Consider the following 15000-nt stretch of genomic DNA (forward strand, 5'->3'; position numbering starts at 1 on the left):
CACGGAGATAAAAGGGGAGCAGTGTTACAACAACCAAGAAAAGGCAGGGAGGGCGCGCGCCTGCGCGGGTTGCGCCTGCTCGCCTTTCAGAAATCCGCTTATCAAAGAGCCAGCGGAGGGATGGATGGGAGGATAGACGGAGAGGAAGACGGAGTGACACGTCGTTCGGCTGCCGCGCTGCCTTCACGACTCGTTCTGGCAGGCGCCGGGAAATGTGGTTCAGAAACAGGCGAGGAGAAGAAGGGAGAGGGTAGGAGGGAGGAAGAAGGAGGGGGGGGTGGTATGAGAAGAAAGAGAGCGATGGAGGGGTTCTAATGCGGCGGTGCTGACAGCTCCGCTGCATTACACCCAGCCTAAATAATGGGATGCTCATTTGCATAACGAGGGACGTTATCACCTCTACTGTCAGAAGAAAACACAACAACACTTCTGCCGCTCCTCCCTGAGATGAATCGGGTTGGCCTACTTTACGGTGCCGGGGAGGTGCACTCGACGCGCGCGCATACACGCGTGCGCGAGGGCGTGCACGCGCACACACACACACACACACACACACACACACACACACACACACACACAGACACACCCATGAACGTGCACATAGACACACTGGCACGGTTCGTGATCACTAGCTCTCCCACAGTGGGGGTCTCAAAGGCAAGGAGCTTTGCAGGAAAGCCAGGGTTAGTCGCCAGGGCGAGGGCGACCCTTTTAGCCAAGCACTCCTGAGCGAGAGCCCCAGATGAAGGCCTCCCGCATGCCGAGAGTGAGAGAGAGAGAGAGAGAGAGGGATGCGAAGTGATTACAGGATCATGTAGGAAATCAGATCAGAGGCCACGTTACACGCACGTCGGAGCCTGGAAGAGCCCGGACTGACATCAAGCGCCTCATCGAGGCACGCCAGGATCCGCGCAGCTTTTGCGGATCAGTCGCGCTTAAACAGGAAGTCAACTGATGTATCCCATCTAAAGTCATTTCATCTTCCCGCGCCTACACGGGGGCGCCATGGCAACTAACAAGAAAAATACCTGCTCACATCAGTGTGTCACCTGAGCTGTGTTTTACAAGGAACAGGAAAGTTGTAATGCGCCTGATAGCACTTTCTGACACCATAGCAATTTTTTTATTACTACGTTTTGTTTTTTTTTTTTTTCCAAGGAGCCCAGATCCGTTTGCCGTTCGGGATGGCGTAAACACCACATCGCGGGTGATTAGAGCCGTTAAGTTAGTGGCACTTCCAAAAAAGCCTTGTCAAAATCTGGGCGAGCGCGGTGCGAGCGCGGCGCGAGCGTGTCAGTGCTGTCTCCCTCTCAGAGTCGGCGCGCTGAAGAGCTGCCTCTGATTTGCATGATATCGACAGCAAGAAACACGCCGCTCCTGCAAAATGTCGACAGATCCTTTTGTCTTTATTCGCCGTCCCAAGTGGCTCACGCGCCGCCTTCTCTTGTTTTTTTTTTTTCTCAATGCTGTGGTTTTTGCCATTTTTCATCTGACATAAAACCTTTACCTCTCTCTCTCTCTCTCTCTCTCTCTCTCTCTCTCTCTCTACTTCCCTGCCTCTCCCTCTCTCTCTGTCTCTCTCTCTCGCACACAGGTACAGCCGGAATTTTTGAACTGAGCGGAGCGAGTGCAGAGAAGAAATCCTGGTTTGACCCCCCCCCCACCCCCAGCCCAACACCAAAAAGAGAAGAAAAAAAAACAGAGAGAGAGAGGGAGAGAGACAGAGAGAGAGAGAGGGGAACAAAAGCATAAAGTTATTTGGTGAAAAGAAATAAAACAAAGGACGGGGACAATGGGGAGGAAAAAGATTCAGATTACGCGGATTATGGACGAGCGCAACAGACAGGTAAGTCCCGTTGGCTGGGAGGGGTGCTCGGGGCCGAGGTGGGCCATGTGAGCTGTGGCAGGCGTGACACTGCACTGAGGCGTCACCGGGGTGATATTTTTCGGGGGTTTTCAGGCGCAGGTGTAAGTCCAAGCAACCTACCTTCAAACTGAAAGCACCCTTGGAGCAGCGCTGTCCCTGGCCAGCCTACCAGCTCGCCCGGCGTGTCGCCAGCTCCAGCTTGCGACACTAGAAGATTACTGTAGCGCAGGGCATCAAGCGGGTGGGAGGCGAGCGCAGGCAAACGGGCAAACAGGCAAACGTGAGCTGAGACCCACAGTGGATAGAGGGAGGGGAGGGACCCGTGTGTCGGGGCGGACCCTCAGGGGGGCCGTGCTACTTGGGGCCAGTAGTTTTCCTTCTTCACTCCTGCAGGTGGAAGCCAATGGGGGGGGAGGGGTGGCGGCCCTGCGTGACATCACCGGAAAGGCCTGTGTCACGTGGACCGCCGCTTTTCCACAGTTATTGTTTTTTATTTTAATAACCTGGTATTTTTCCACTTGTCCTTCCATTCTTGCTCCAGATGATGTAATTTTATTCAAGAACAATGGAATTAGTGTAGCCATTATACGCAGGGATGAATTATAGCTGAGTTTTTGCTCATTGGAACATAAAAAATATCATTTTTAAAAAAGATCCAAAGAGCAATAAACAGCTCGCTTTTGTTTGCCTTGTGCACTTCCCTTTATTTAACTCGCATTTAAGACTTTAGACTCAAAACAGCTCCAAATGATCCTTTCATGACTCAATTGCTCACTGCAAGAGACACCAGTCAGCCAGTGCTACACACACAGACAGATATCATACCTAACAGATTCTGTGCCCCGTATTGATTGTGCCGGTGCCAGTAACGCGGGTCCTTGTTTTACAGCCAGGGTTAGATCAATGAGCTCCTTTCTGTTCATGTTCGCCTGCTGCCAGAGAAATAGGAGTTTAAAGGTGCCTTCAGAGGGGGAGACGTCAAAAGCAGGGCGACGGAGAGGCACTCCTGGCTTGACTCACCGTGACCTCAAATGTTTTTCCAGAGTTCCGCTTTACTCCGCAGCTGAGGACCATACCTTTTAGTAGGACCTTTGCTGACTTGTTGAGCACTTTTCACTTTTATATATATATATATATATATAAAAATATTGGTACCTATATATATATATATATATAGAGGTACATTTTTGGAATGATTTTGGAATGCGCCTGTGAGATTGATTGTGAGGTTGTTAAACCTTCACTAGGTACACAGACAAGATCTATTTTATTTCTGGCCCACTGATGATGTTAGGAAGATAATAAATACATAAAGAAATAGATTTTTAATAAATAAATAAATAAAATGTGAGATTCCTCTGTCTAGTTGGGGGATAAAAAGTGTGCTTTTGGGAAAGGGGCTTAACGGCTTACCGTAGCCAACAGTTTCAGTGCTATAGAAGGGGTATACACTCAACTTAATGGCTGCTGTCCGGACATTGGGAAGGGCTGATCAATTATTGAAGGCCGCACGAGGGGCCGAGGAAGAGTGGGCGAGAGGAGAGGAGGACGAAAGGGGAAAGTAATGGGCACGTCAGGCGGCCCAGAAGGCAGGGGGATGATGACATTAGTCATTTTGCACTTGTGGGTTGAGCAAGGCCCACCTCCCCCCCGCCGCCCCCCAAAAACCCCCCACTGCAGCTCCAACCAACCCCACCTCATGCTCACATGCACAGGGTGGTCCTTCCTCAACGCCTGCAGGAGTAAGTTACGGCCTCTTCACCTTCACGTGTGTTTGCTGGAGCCTGCCGTTGAATGAGTTCAGCAGTAACGTTTAGGGGCTTTTGGTCATTGCTGCTGCTCAAAATGCACCCAAGCTTTCCTTTGCTGTGTTCCAGTAAATAGATATTAGTCTATGACGAATGGTTGTCTAGGTGATATAACAGAGTGGCCAGGGTAGAGGCTCAGTTCCTTTGATGAAGAGCCACAGTGAAAAGGAGAGAGAGAGAGAGAGAGAGAGAGAGAGAGAGAGAGAGAGAGAGAGAGAGAGAGAGAGAGAGAGAGAGAGCAGCGCAGTCTAGGTCAGGATGGTTTTGGGGGAGGCTATCGTGTTGCACAGAGAGCATCCTGTCCTCCTGTTTTCTCTGATTCCCTCTCTCTTTCTTCCTCTCGCGCTCCCTCTCTCACTCGCTCTCTCAAGATCAGAGATTGATACAGGAAGGACACCTGATGAGAGTCGATGCCTCAGCTTTCCGGGACTCGGGATCACGAGGTGGAGAGGGAGGACAAGGCGGAGCAATAAGAGCAGGAGAGAAACGGGCCTCGTTTACTTTCAGCGGCGTTTTCTTTAGAAACAGGGACGCACGCTTCACTTCACACCTTATCAGCGCTACTGTCTGGTTGAAAGGACTCTGGGCCCATGAGAAACGTGTCTGACCTTGAAGGCCCCACAGCAAAGTTAAAAAGCACTGAGCCACAAGGAACCATTTGTCGACATTAGCTCGAACGGCTTCCTCCTCCTCTGTCCGCAGGGCCGCGTTTTTACCGAGCGTCTCTGTCAAAACTGAATGGCTTTACATGTATTTACATGTAGTTTGTTTTGGTGGTACGGAGATCAGTACCACCAAAGAGAGCAGTCGTGCCGCGTCCACCGATATGACTAAGCAGTGAGCTACCGGGCCATGTGCGTTACAAGGAAACCAGGAAGACGAACATCACAAGACAGGAACGGGGGGGTGGGGGGGGTGGAGGGGGACCTTTGACTCACAAGCCGCCCTCCCCTCCTGTCTCAGTTTGTTGAAGTCGTGGCTGGGCCTTTGCATATTTTCACTTCCCCATTAAGGAAATCTTTCCATACCAAAGCAAAATAAATAACCCGCTTCAGCGCTGTTACCTTTGGTGCAACATTCTCGAGATGTGTGTGCGCTTTTCATGCAAATGCCATGTCCAGTGTCTGACCCCACACTTCCATGACTGTTTTTAGCACGGAGAGAAGGAGAAGTGGTAAGAGTATTCTTTTCCTGCAAGCCGGATAACCAGTCATTCTAACGGCCTCTACTTTATGTCACGTCAGACCTAAATAATAAGTAGTATATGTAAAGTGAATTAAGGTGTGTATAAAAATGTCATGATTTGGCTCTCACAGCAGACAGAGAGTTCAGAATACAAGACGTTAACATCTGTAAAGCCCATCGTTAGCCTCAGAGAGACAGAATGCACAACGGATGGCTTATCTGAGCGTTGCCTAAAGCTGACGTGGTCTTCAGAAAAATGCTGAAAACCGCTTTGAAATCTTGTGCTTCTAACCACCATATTGCTGTATTCATCGCACTCATCGGCAGTGGCAGTCCTCGGGCCGCCCACCCTGTCGGTGGTGCCATGCTTGTAGGCACGGCGCCCACGTCACCCTGGGCGGCCACTTCATGCTGCCCCACCCCCTCCTAAGCCCTTGCCACCCCGAAAACACTTCTCTAGAGCGCAGGCACCTCCAGCAGGCCTCCACGTCGTTGAACGCCCGCCCAGATGTCCGCACAGAGGGCATTAGTGTGTGAGGCCTGGCCCTGTTCCCACCGGCCACTCAAGCACTCTTCCCGGGCACATCACATGAAAGGACCCCCTGTGTCACAGAAAAAGAAAAAAAAAACATGCAAGCCGGCATGCCAGCCGGCCGTCTGCCCGCCCACAGCGCGGCTGCTCGCCCCGGCACCAGGGACGGAGGGCTGGAAGGCAGAACCGCAGCCAGTACATGTCGGATGCGCCCGGCAGCCCAAAGCCGGCTGTGTGGGAGTCGGCAGCTTCGGAGCCGGACGTGCCGGGGCATGACCGGTCCGGCCAGGTGGCCAGACACGCTCTGGCCGGGTCAGAAGGGGCCTGGGGAGGAAGTGGCCCCTGATGGCACCAGGGCAGGATGGGGGATGCAGTCATGAGTCAGAGGAAGGAGAAATGACCTGCAGCTGACCCATCACGTCTCAAGGAGGAGACCCTGTTCAACACGGTGGTCCCCGCCAGTGCCGTTCACGCAGAGACATGCTGCGCAAGAGAGGCGGCGATCCTAGAAGTAGAAAGAAACGCTTAGAACGCATTTGCATAAAGAAAAACAAAAAAAAGGGCAGAACGAAAGCTCGACCGACACCTCCGTTACACCACGTGTTTGCGGCGCACAGTCCAAACAGAGGCCAAGAATCAAACAGTCTCATTTGGACCGATTCATTTTCATTGCACCGGCATCCAGCGGGCACTCCAGTTCCACGACTACCGAGACGCGACGCAGGCCCTCCGAGACCACGGCCAGGCTCAGATATTCCGTAGCGCTCGGGAACTCTGCCCCATCGCCTGTGCTCGGAGGCGGAGCGACGGCGGATTCTCGGCACCCACGACAATAGAGACGTCTTTCTAATCAACAGCGGCGAGGTGCGAAGCAGGCGGAGTGAAATTAACAGCAGGAAAATAATGAGGCCCTCTGGGTATCCCATCAGCCCCGCGCACCTTCCTCCCCTTCCCACCTTGCTCCTCTGATCGCTTTCTCTGCATCTGGCTCGGCGAAAAGAAGAGAGGAAAAAAAAAGCGGCTGCGTTTTTTGACTTCTCCTTCTCCTCAAATTCCCTTTGTTTCATACAATTCTACCTTCTGCAAATCACCCTTCTGTGAATTCGGCCTGTGCAAATTCTTTACTTCCTCTTGCATTGTCATTTCATCTTTTTTTTTATTATAGCCCCTGTTCCTCTTTTGTTTCATTATATAAAATTATATATATATGTATATATATATATATATATATATATATATATATATATATATATATATATATATATATATATACATACATACATACACACACACACACACACACACACACACACACATTATGTGGGTAAGTGTGTTCTGCTGGGCTGTGTTGGTTCACGTCTTCCTTGTGTGAATAGCTACGCTGTTATGTCCGAGACTCATTTAGAAGAGGTGTTACCCCAGACCTCATTTACTCTGGTTTCATAACCAGCTATGAACATAAATATCTTAATATTGTAATCCACTTCGTGCACCTTTTCATACCCACTTCAGCAGAAACTGTGGGTGTAACCCGAAGGGCGTGGAGGTGGCGTCGAGGGAAGCATAATATAGATGCGCAGTCGCATAAAGGCCACCATTGTCGGCTCAAAGCACGCACGTCCCCAATTAGGGTGGCTGCGAGTGGGCAGTTGAAGGGGTGCGGATCCCTGGGGCCTGGGGGCAGAACACGGGCAATTCAGGAGGAGGGGCGGAGCGGGGCAGTCGACAGGGGTGGGGGAGTGGGGGGGGGGCACTTTGACGAATGGCCACTCGTCCACTCTGTCCCTGTCCTCCGGAGGAACAGCCCCTCCCCTGGAGGGAAAAGCCAGGCTGAAGGGGGGTAGGCGGGAAGCAGAAGCGAAGCCATTGTGAAGGGGAAGCCGTCAGGCACTTCCTGTTATGAGAGGAAATGCAGGCAAATGTGCTTCCTGACCCCTTGTCTCCAGCCCCCCTCTCACGTGGGTCAGAGAGAGACGGACTGCCGCTGACCTGCTTTTTCCTGGCTGCTCAGCCTCCTTGCTCCATTCTGGGAATTTTGTTTGTCTTTCCTGAGCGCAGCGCAAGCACCGGGCTTCCCGCTGCTTTTCAAAGTCAGTTTCGGATTGTGGCGCACTGGAGAGACGCCGCGGCACAAGTGCCCTGCAAAAATGCTCGGTTCCCGTTCCGGATCCTGGAACGTCCGGATGGATCCCGTCCCCTCCAGCATACTCATGCTCGGTGATGAAGCGTGCTCGCGTGCACATGTGCTCAGAACAGCACCTACAAGTCTCCTGTGGTTGTCCTCACCCCATCTCCGAGTCCCATTTTCAGCAATTAGCGCGCGACTTGCCGTCTTGGCTGCAGTTTGGGCCAAGGGCCGAGGAGAAGCGGGGCGAGTCTGAACGGGGGGCGGCCCCCCGGTGTCGTTCTCGCAACACCAAGCTGCCCCGCCCTCATACCCACATGCCCTGCGCGTAGAGCGTCATAACGCGGCCGAGTTCGCGTCACCTGGGCCCTGCTCGTCCTTCGCACTGAATGAATAACAGAGCCTGAGGAGGTGTGCACGGGGCTCCATTATCGATCTGAGGAGTAATCCCAGTCAAAGATGGCTCATTTGGAGACACTCATCAATGTGCAGCTCTTCAGCATGGTCTCCTATTACACAACCATCATAACACAGGGTCCTGTCTGCCTGTGGGCCTCATTACCTGTTGCTGGTTGGCTACATTTTTATATATATATATATATATATTATATATATATATATATATATATATATATATATTAAATTCTCAATATCTTGATAACAATGTGCATACAGTTTTGCAGTTGTCTTTGCGTAATCCAGCACATGTCGTGCGAGTGTGCGAATCCGCATGGCACAGACGCTCTTGACGTGTCTGAGCAGGCAGGAGAAAAAGACATTTCCCCAGGCCTGGCTTCCACGTCCTCGTCACCGGCTACACAATGAGTCAGCAGCCAAGAAACTTCACTACGGAGAGAAACTTCACACGGGCGTCGGGAGCTCCAGGCGCCGACAACTTTTCTCCGGCATGAGGCACGTTCGCCACGGTCTTTTCTTAAATAGCAAGCGAGCTGTCAAAACAATCTATGTCATCCTCCGAGACCCCCCCCCCCAAACAGCCCGCCCCATCCCATAATGAACTTTGCTGATGAGATATAATCAAAACATAATCACTTCCCTCACGGTCTCGGTCATGGAGGGGGTGTGGTAGGGTAGCAGGGAGCCATGACATGAAGGTATCCGACATAGCACGGGTCTGAGTTATTTGTTGGAGTTTTTTTTTTGGGGCTGTCAGCGTTAGCGGGGCCGGCAGCGCCTGGCGCGTCATGGCACTGTCAGCGATAGGGTGGCACCTGTGTGAAGAGGAGAGGCAGAACGGGGGGGTATGTAGTGTGCTGTGGGCGCACCGGCGTAGACCCCAAACCCTCCAGCAGCGGTGTCAGGCACAGAGCCCCAAACCACTGGTTCAATTAATGTCACCCTTTGTTAGGGATTTTGTTGGAGGTGGCGTCCCGGGTGCCTGCGCTCGCGCGGTGCGTTGGAGGGAGAACAAAATGCATCGCAGTGTTTTGCACACGCTGACAGGTTTTCACGGCGAAGGACAAGAGGGTAATGATGGATTAAAACTGTGGCGCTTCGGTTTTGCCACAAATGCGGACATTTGGCATGTGTGCGAGTGTCTGTGTGTGTCAGTGCGTGCGTTTACTGTGCATTCCTTATGTGCAGCATGCAGTTTTAACACAGACACCAAAGGCCTATCATCAAAGGCCCTCCCACCCTGTTAATTACTGCAGGTTCTTAAACATGATTGTATGAACTGTCCGAAAAAGCCACGTGAGGCTTTTTCGTCTTGATGTGAGGCGCGGCTGCTTGGCCTATTTTGCGAGCAAGTCCTCTTTTATTAACAAACGAGAGGACTCTGGTGCTTTGGTGTGGAACATCAGCTTTATCACACCTCCACTCCCCAATCCAGCACTGCCTTCCTTCCTCCTGGATTCTAGCCCGCGATGCTGACCGCATGGATGGCCGTCACCGCCTGCCCTCTGCAGCATGGGCCGCTGAACCTCGATCCCCCCCCATTCCCCACCCGGCATGCTCCAGGGCCGCAGGACGCACCGGCAGCCTTACGCTCGTGCTGGAATCGTCGTTTCTGCGCTGAAAGCACGTCGGTACACACAGGCCAGGGGGTGATGGGGCCGCAGGCTCCCATATCTAATGCTTCTAATGTGATAGATGAGGGCAATTCAGAGATGTCGCATGCCGGCACTGTGCGAAGCGAGAGATTACTGTGTGTGTTATGTGAGTGTGTGTGCACGCGCGTGTGTTTGTATGTGTGTTCGGCAGTGTGTGTGCGTATATGCCTGTATACATGCACACCTGTGCGTTTGTGTGTGTTTGTTTTGATCTCCTTTTTTCTAAATATTCTGTGCTTCACTGGCTGGAACTCAGACCAGGACATATTTCCTCCAAGATAAGACAATTAGTAAAAAATAATAATTAAGTCTAAAAAGCACAATACGGAATTACAACAGGGCTGTGTCAGAGTAGCGTTTTTTATAGAAAATGTGCAATTATACAAGTTTGCTTGAAGTTACTCTCATAATTAGACAGAACAGAGAGGTTAATCAGGGATTTGAAATAGACATAGTTTGTGTTGTTTGTTTGTTTGTTTGTTTGTTTTTTTGGTGGGGGTATTTCTCTTGCTTAAGAAAAAGAACAGACAAGTGTTGGCTTACAGCGTAAGTCCAGATATTAAGAATTTCTTTCAGCAACATTAGCTTGATTTATGGGTGGAAAAAGCCTGATTATGCCAAGCTCTGTTTTCCAGACATTTTGGATGAACACAAAAGAAAAAGGAAGGCATTGATTTTCCAACACTAGTATTGTATACAGGGCAACTCGAGTGGACAGGAAGATTGAAGACAGTATTCCTGCAAATGAAAATATGCACACAAACAGACCCACACACACACACACCGGTTTTCCTCACACACATACCTTCATACCTTTACAGCCTCATCTTGTATGTTTAAAGATCTTTTAACCTTTTTCACCCCCCACCCCCACCCCACCCCCATTCCTGCCCCGTCCATGCAGGTGACGTTCACTAAGCGGAAGTTCGGCCTGATGAAGAAGGCCTACGAGCTGAGCGTGCTGTGCGACTGCGAGATCGCCCTCATCATCTTCAACAGCACCAACAAGCTGTTCCAGTACGCCAGCACAGACATGGACAAGGTCCTGCTCAAGTACACCGAGTACAACGAGCCCCATGAGAGCAGGACCAACTCCGACATCGTTGAGGTGAGCCAAGACCTGTACATCCCGAATGAGCCCACCCAGGGGCCAAGAGCCAGCTGAGCGGCCGCACCAGGGAAACAAAGCATGACGGCGTGTGTTCGTTAGGGATAATGGTGGATATTTACCCCGCACCTTCTCAGGTCTTCTCAGTCATTTTTTCAGGCGTCCCCGATCACATGTGCAGACAGGCCCATGTAGACACTGACGTGTGTGTGCGGAGAGGAAGACAGATTTGTAGCGCATTGCCAGAGGACAGGCCCTGGCAGCCAGACCTCTTTTTATAGAAAGCAGACAGGAGCCAGCGTGTATGACATGAGCGCCCTGTCATGCGGCCTGTCATGCACCAGTGGCCAGAACTGAAGCCTCGATAGCTCCAGGGCCTCATGCACACACACACACACACACACACACACACGCGCGCGGCATCTCCCGGTCCCAGTCACGGGGTCCCTCCCCGGCAGCAGCCCCTCGCATGGCGCGCGTCCAGGAGCGGACCCTAAGCTTCCGCTCGAGCCGATTACGCAACAGGATTTCCCCCTGTGGAGGAAGCTGTTTCCGTGGTGGGCTGCGGAGACACTACAGGGCTCGTGGGAGGATGTTCCCCGTGAGCCCGGGATCAGGCCACGGGCAGGTGCAGCCGAAGGGTCTCCCCGATCCAACCCAGGTCAGGAGGGCCGCAGCAGAGAGCAGCACCGCTGCTGTTAGATAAAACAGGTGTAGTTACCAAAAACTATTTTTTGGAATCTTAGGTTCCTTGTGTCCACTTTTTTGCCACGTTCTCCTTGACTTGTGACCTTCGAGTCCCTGTGGTTTCTTTTCTGTTTTTCTAAAAACATGACTCAAAAAAAAGCAATCCTTCTTCTAGTCAATGTCCAGAATGAGAACAGTGGAAGCAATTAGCCCTTGAGTGAGACTTCTCAGCTTAGTTGTTAATTTGGACTGTGTTTAAGACACACTTTTTAGGCTTCTGTCAACAGTCTCTCTCTGAAATATTGCATGAACTCTCCAGAGTCTTGGCAAACCCTCCCTTGGTCCCCTCTCTCATTTCCATCTCGCACAAGCCCGTGTCTGCGCCGGCCTTTTTCATTTGCTCAATATTTCCTCAAATTGAGATTTTTTTTCTTCTTCGACTTCAAACTTTATATATTCATCATGTTAAGGCAAACGCACACACAGACACACACAGGACTCTTTGTAGAATATGCATAAGGATCAGCCTTGGTGCTGAGCTCCGCGCAGTGACAGCCTATGCAGCAAAGACCCTGAGACGGTGACTCAGTATCCGCGGCTCATCCGCAATCCCACGCTCTGACTAGCCCAGGCTTCCATCCAGACCCAGCGCAGCCGAGCCCAGACGATCTCTGAGCCTAAAGCTCCGCTCCATTACCGCACCATAGGCGTCTGCCGCGATCTGCCCTTTATACCCCGTCACCCTCCCCCACCGGCCCGATCGCCCATCAGAGAACGATTTATAAACCGCCGTCGCTTCATTTCGGAATCCTCCCATCAAGAGCACAAGTGCCGGAACGCCACCAGGGAAACTCTCGGGACCCATCAGGCCTCTCCGTTTTGGTCGCACCGGACCGACATTATGGAAAGCGTGAGATCCGGATTAGGCAGAGGAGGAGGAGGCCCAGGGAGAGACGTGGCCCGCCGAAGCCCTGCACCGAACCGAGAATCCTCACCGAGGGCGTTTTTGGCAGCGGCGCCTGGCAGCACTTCGAACTGTCGTCGGCGCGTCGGAGCGTCAGAGCAGATGTCTGAAGGCAAGGGTTGTGAAGGGAAAGAAGGAAAAAAAAAAAAACAACAAGGGAAAAGGCACAGCACAGCCTCTTCGCAGCCCTCTGCCGCCTCTCGGTATCGGCGGGCGCCGCCATATCAGCGCCGGTGGGGGGGGGGGGATCGGCGTGGAGCGTGGGGTGTCACGGCAAGGCAGGCAGGACTCCTGCAGGGCCCTCCGTTTGGCTGCTGCTAGGTTACATCACGGCCAGGGGGACGTAGGCGGGGGGAGGTGAGCAGGAACAAAGCAGACTTCCTGTTGTGATGGCAGGATGGGGATGAGGCCTTGGGGTGGGGGTGAAGAGGGGGAGGGGGGGCTGCCTGAGCATCTTTGAGTCACAGCGTGGGGGGGGGGGGTCTGGGGGAGAACGGCATGGAGTCACACGTTCACGCCGAAAGTACACACTCATCATGCGCCTTCGTCTGCAGTTTTCGATTCTGGGCTGTGTAAATTAGCATGCGTGCACGTACTGCGCACGGAATTGGGGGGGCACTAAAGGACAAAAAGCATAAACCTGCTCTCTCTCTCTCACACACACACACGCACAGACACACACATACATACTCGATCAAGGGACAAACACATACACATACATGCACACAGAGACACACAGACACACACATACATACTCCATCAAGGGACAAACACATACACAAACATACACACACACAAATGCACACACTTTCGCAGGCGTTTTTTTTTTTTTTTTTCCCTGTCTTCGCCCGGCTTGTCTCAGGCGGGGGGACGGTGGCTAAGGAGAGACAGGAGAGCCAGCACACAGCATGTGGGCGTCTTGAAGAGCGCCCTGCTACATTAGCAATAAAGCCCCGTGTAATTAGCATGTCTTTGGTCAGTAATTAGCGTTGCCGGGAGAGTGGCAGCAGCGGGCTCAACCCGCCCTCTTTCGCCACAGGCCCCTCCCCCCTCGCACGGGCGCCCGTCAGACCAGCCGCGCCGCCGCTCACCCCTTCCTCCCCCGCCCTGTTTCTGCCCCCACTCGCCGGGGTCAGGCCCTTTCCTCTGTTAGCGGAGCCGTCGGCCGAGCTGTAATGAGAGTCTGCGTGCAGTAGCCGGGTAGGAAGCAAGAGACAAAGAGGAGAGAGAGAGAGAGAGAGAGAGAGAGAGAGAGAGAGAGAGAGAGAGAGAGAGAGAGAGAGAGACATGCAGCAATAACTCGTTTCGGGGAGGTCATTTCTGACATCAGAGACGCACGCAAAGACGTACCCGAGCCATTCTTTTTATCCTCCGGAACCCCGTTACACACATTGCACGCAGAAGTCGCCCTCACTAAAGGATTCTTTGGTAAAGCCATTCTGAGCCCACATTCACGGGGCCAGAAAAGTGCCGACCTGGCAAGGAAGGACCCGAGCAAATCGATATGTTCGTGTGCATTTGTTGGCGTAATCCTTCTCTGAATTATCCCCCTGCCGTCAAAGGCAGGCATCAGAGCAGCTGTGTTGCCCGGGTTCGGATTGGCCACAGGCGGTAAGAACACGCTGTACAAAGACGGGGTTGGGGCGGGGACAAGGATGGGGCGGAGACCTCCACCTGCTTCTCCCGCTCTGCATGCCACGCCGAGGGGACAACGTAAGCGGAGTGGCTTTCAGACTCACTCCGTCCTCGTGTTTAACCGGCTAGAAAATGAGCCCAAATTTTCCGGAATTAAACGACACGCAGGGCTTTTCCGCTTTGTCAGCGTTTCCTGGGCTTTGGGTTTAATGGTATATTTTTGATGTCGGAACCCTCATGTTTTTCCAAACACTTGACACGATGAGAAATCTCCATTCACGGGCCCGTCCACATGGAGCCAGGTGCGCGGCCCAGACACCGGAGACGGAGCCGCGCAATCCCATTCCCCTCCCGGATTAACCTCACCTCAACATTCACCTTTTAATCTTAGCTGGCGCTCCCCTGTCCTGCACTCGCACCCGCGGCTTCCGAATGGCTGAGCAAAGAGCGTGCTGGCGGACAGAGTTGGGTGTGGGAGGTGCAGAGGGAACAGCGCACGAGAACGAGAGGGCGTTAATTATTTCCAAAGGTCATTCTGTTAATGACTACCTGCTCGGCTAATGAGCTTCTGCAAAGCTCCCTCACGATGTTTTACCCTCGCATGGTTCTCCATGTGCCTAGACGTGTGAGGGGGAGCGCGCAGGGCAGTGTCCTCCTCCCTACTGTCGCCTGTCTGAGGGAGCGAGGGAGCGAGGGAATAGGGAGGAGGGAGGGGGGGAGCAGAGGGAAGGAAAAAAAAAACAACTACACAGAAGCGTGGACTCAGGTTCATTAAACATCTTTCAGAGCACTTAATGTTGCCAAGGAACACTAATTAATTGGACTGATTTCAGTTTTAATTTCTCCTCAAAGTAGCCATTTTTGACTTAATTAAAATATATTTTGCTTGTGTGGGTGCTCGCACGTAGCGCGTAGCACGTAGCCTGGCTTGCCTCATGAAAATAACTCTCTTCCCACTTGTTTGCGCAGCCGACGTGAGAAGCAGCATAAGCCTGGAGCATTCGGTTTTTTTCCCCT

The 15000-nt window shown here is 52.3% G+C and overlaps 1 protein-coding gene across 19 annotated transcripts in view; it reads left to right on the plus strand.

Annotated features, from left to right (window-relative positions):
• Positions 1–15000, plus strand: part of mef2cb (myocyte enhancer factor 2cb) — a 66436-nt gene that overhangs the window by 30016 nt on the left and 21420 nt on the right. For 12 of the 19 annotated variants that reach the window (XM_035529719.2, XM_035529723.2, XM_035529720.2 and 9 more), the window contains 2 exons: positions 1595–1846; positions 10494–10697. In XM_035529719.2, coding sequence (XP_035385612.1) covers positions 1793–1846; positions 10494–10697 — 258 coding nt within the window. In that variant the 5' untranslated portion in view covers positions 1595–1792. Of the gene's footprint in view, positions 1–1594; positions 1847–8208; positions 8430–10493; positions 10698–15000 lie in introns of those variants that run through there. The other 7 variants (XM_081714058.1, XM_081714054.1, XM_081714057.1 and 4 more) reach the window with 2 other exon arrangements.

Source organism: Electrophorus electricus, chromosome 5 (genome assembly GCF_041902795.1).
Source record: "Electrophorus electricus isolate QZ-2024a chromosome 5, ASM4190279v1, whole genome shotgun sequence".
Classification (NCBI taxonomy): domain Eukaryota; kingdom Metazoa; phylum Chordata; class Actinopteri; order Gymnotiformes; family Gymnotidae; genus Electrophorus; species Electrophorus electricus.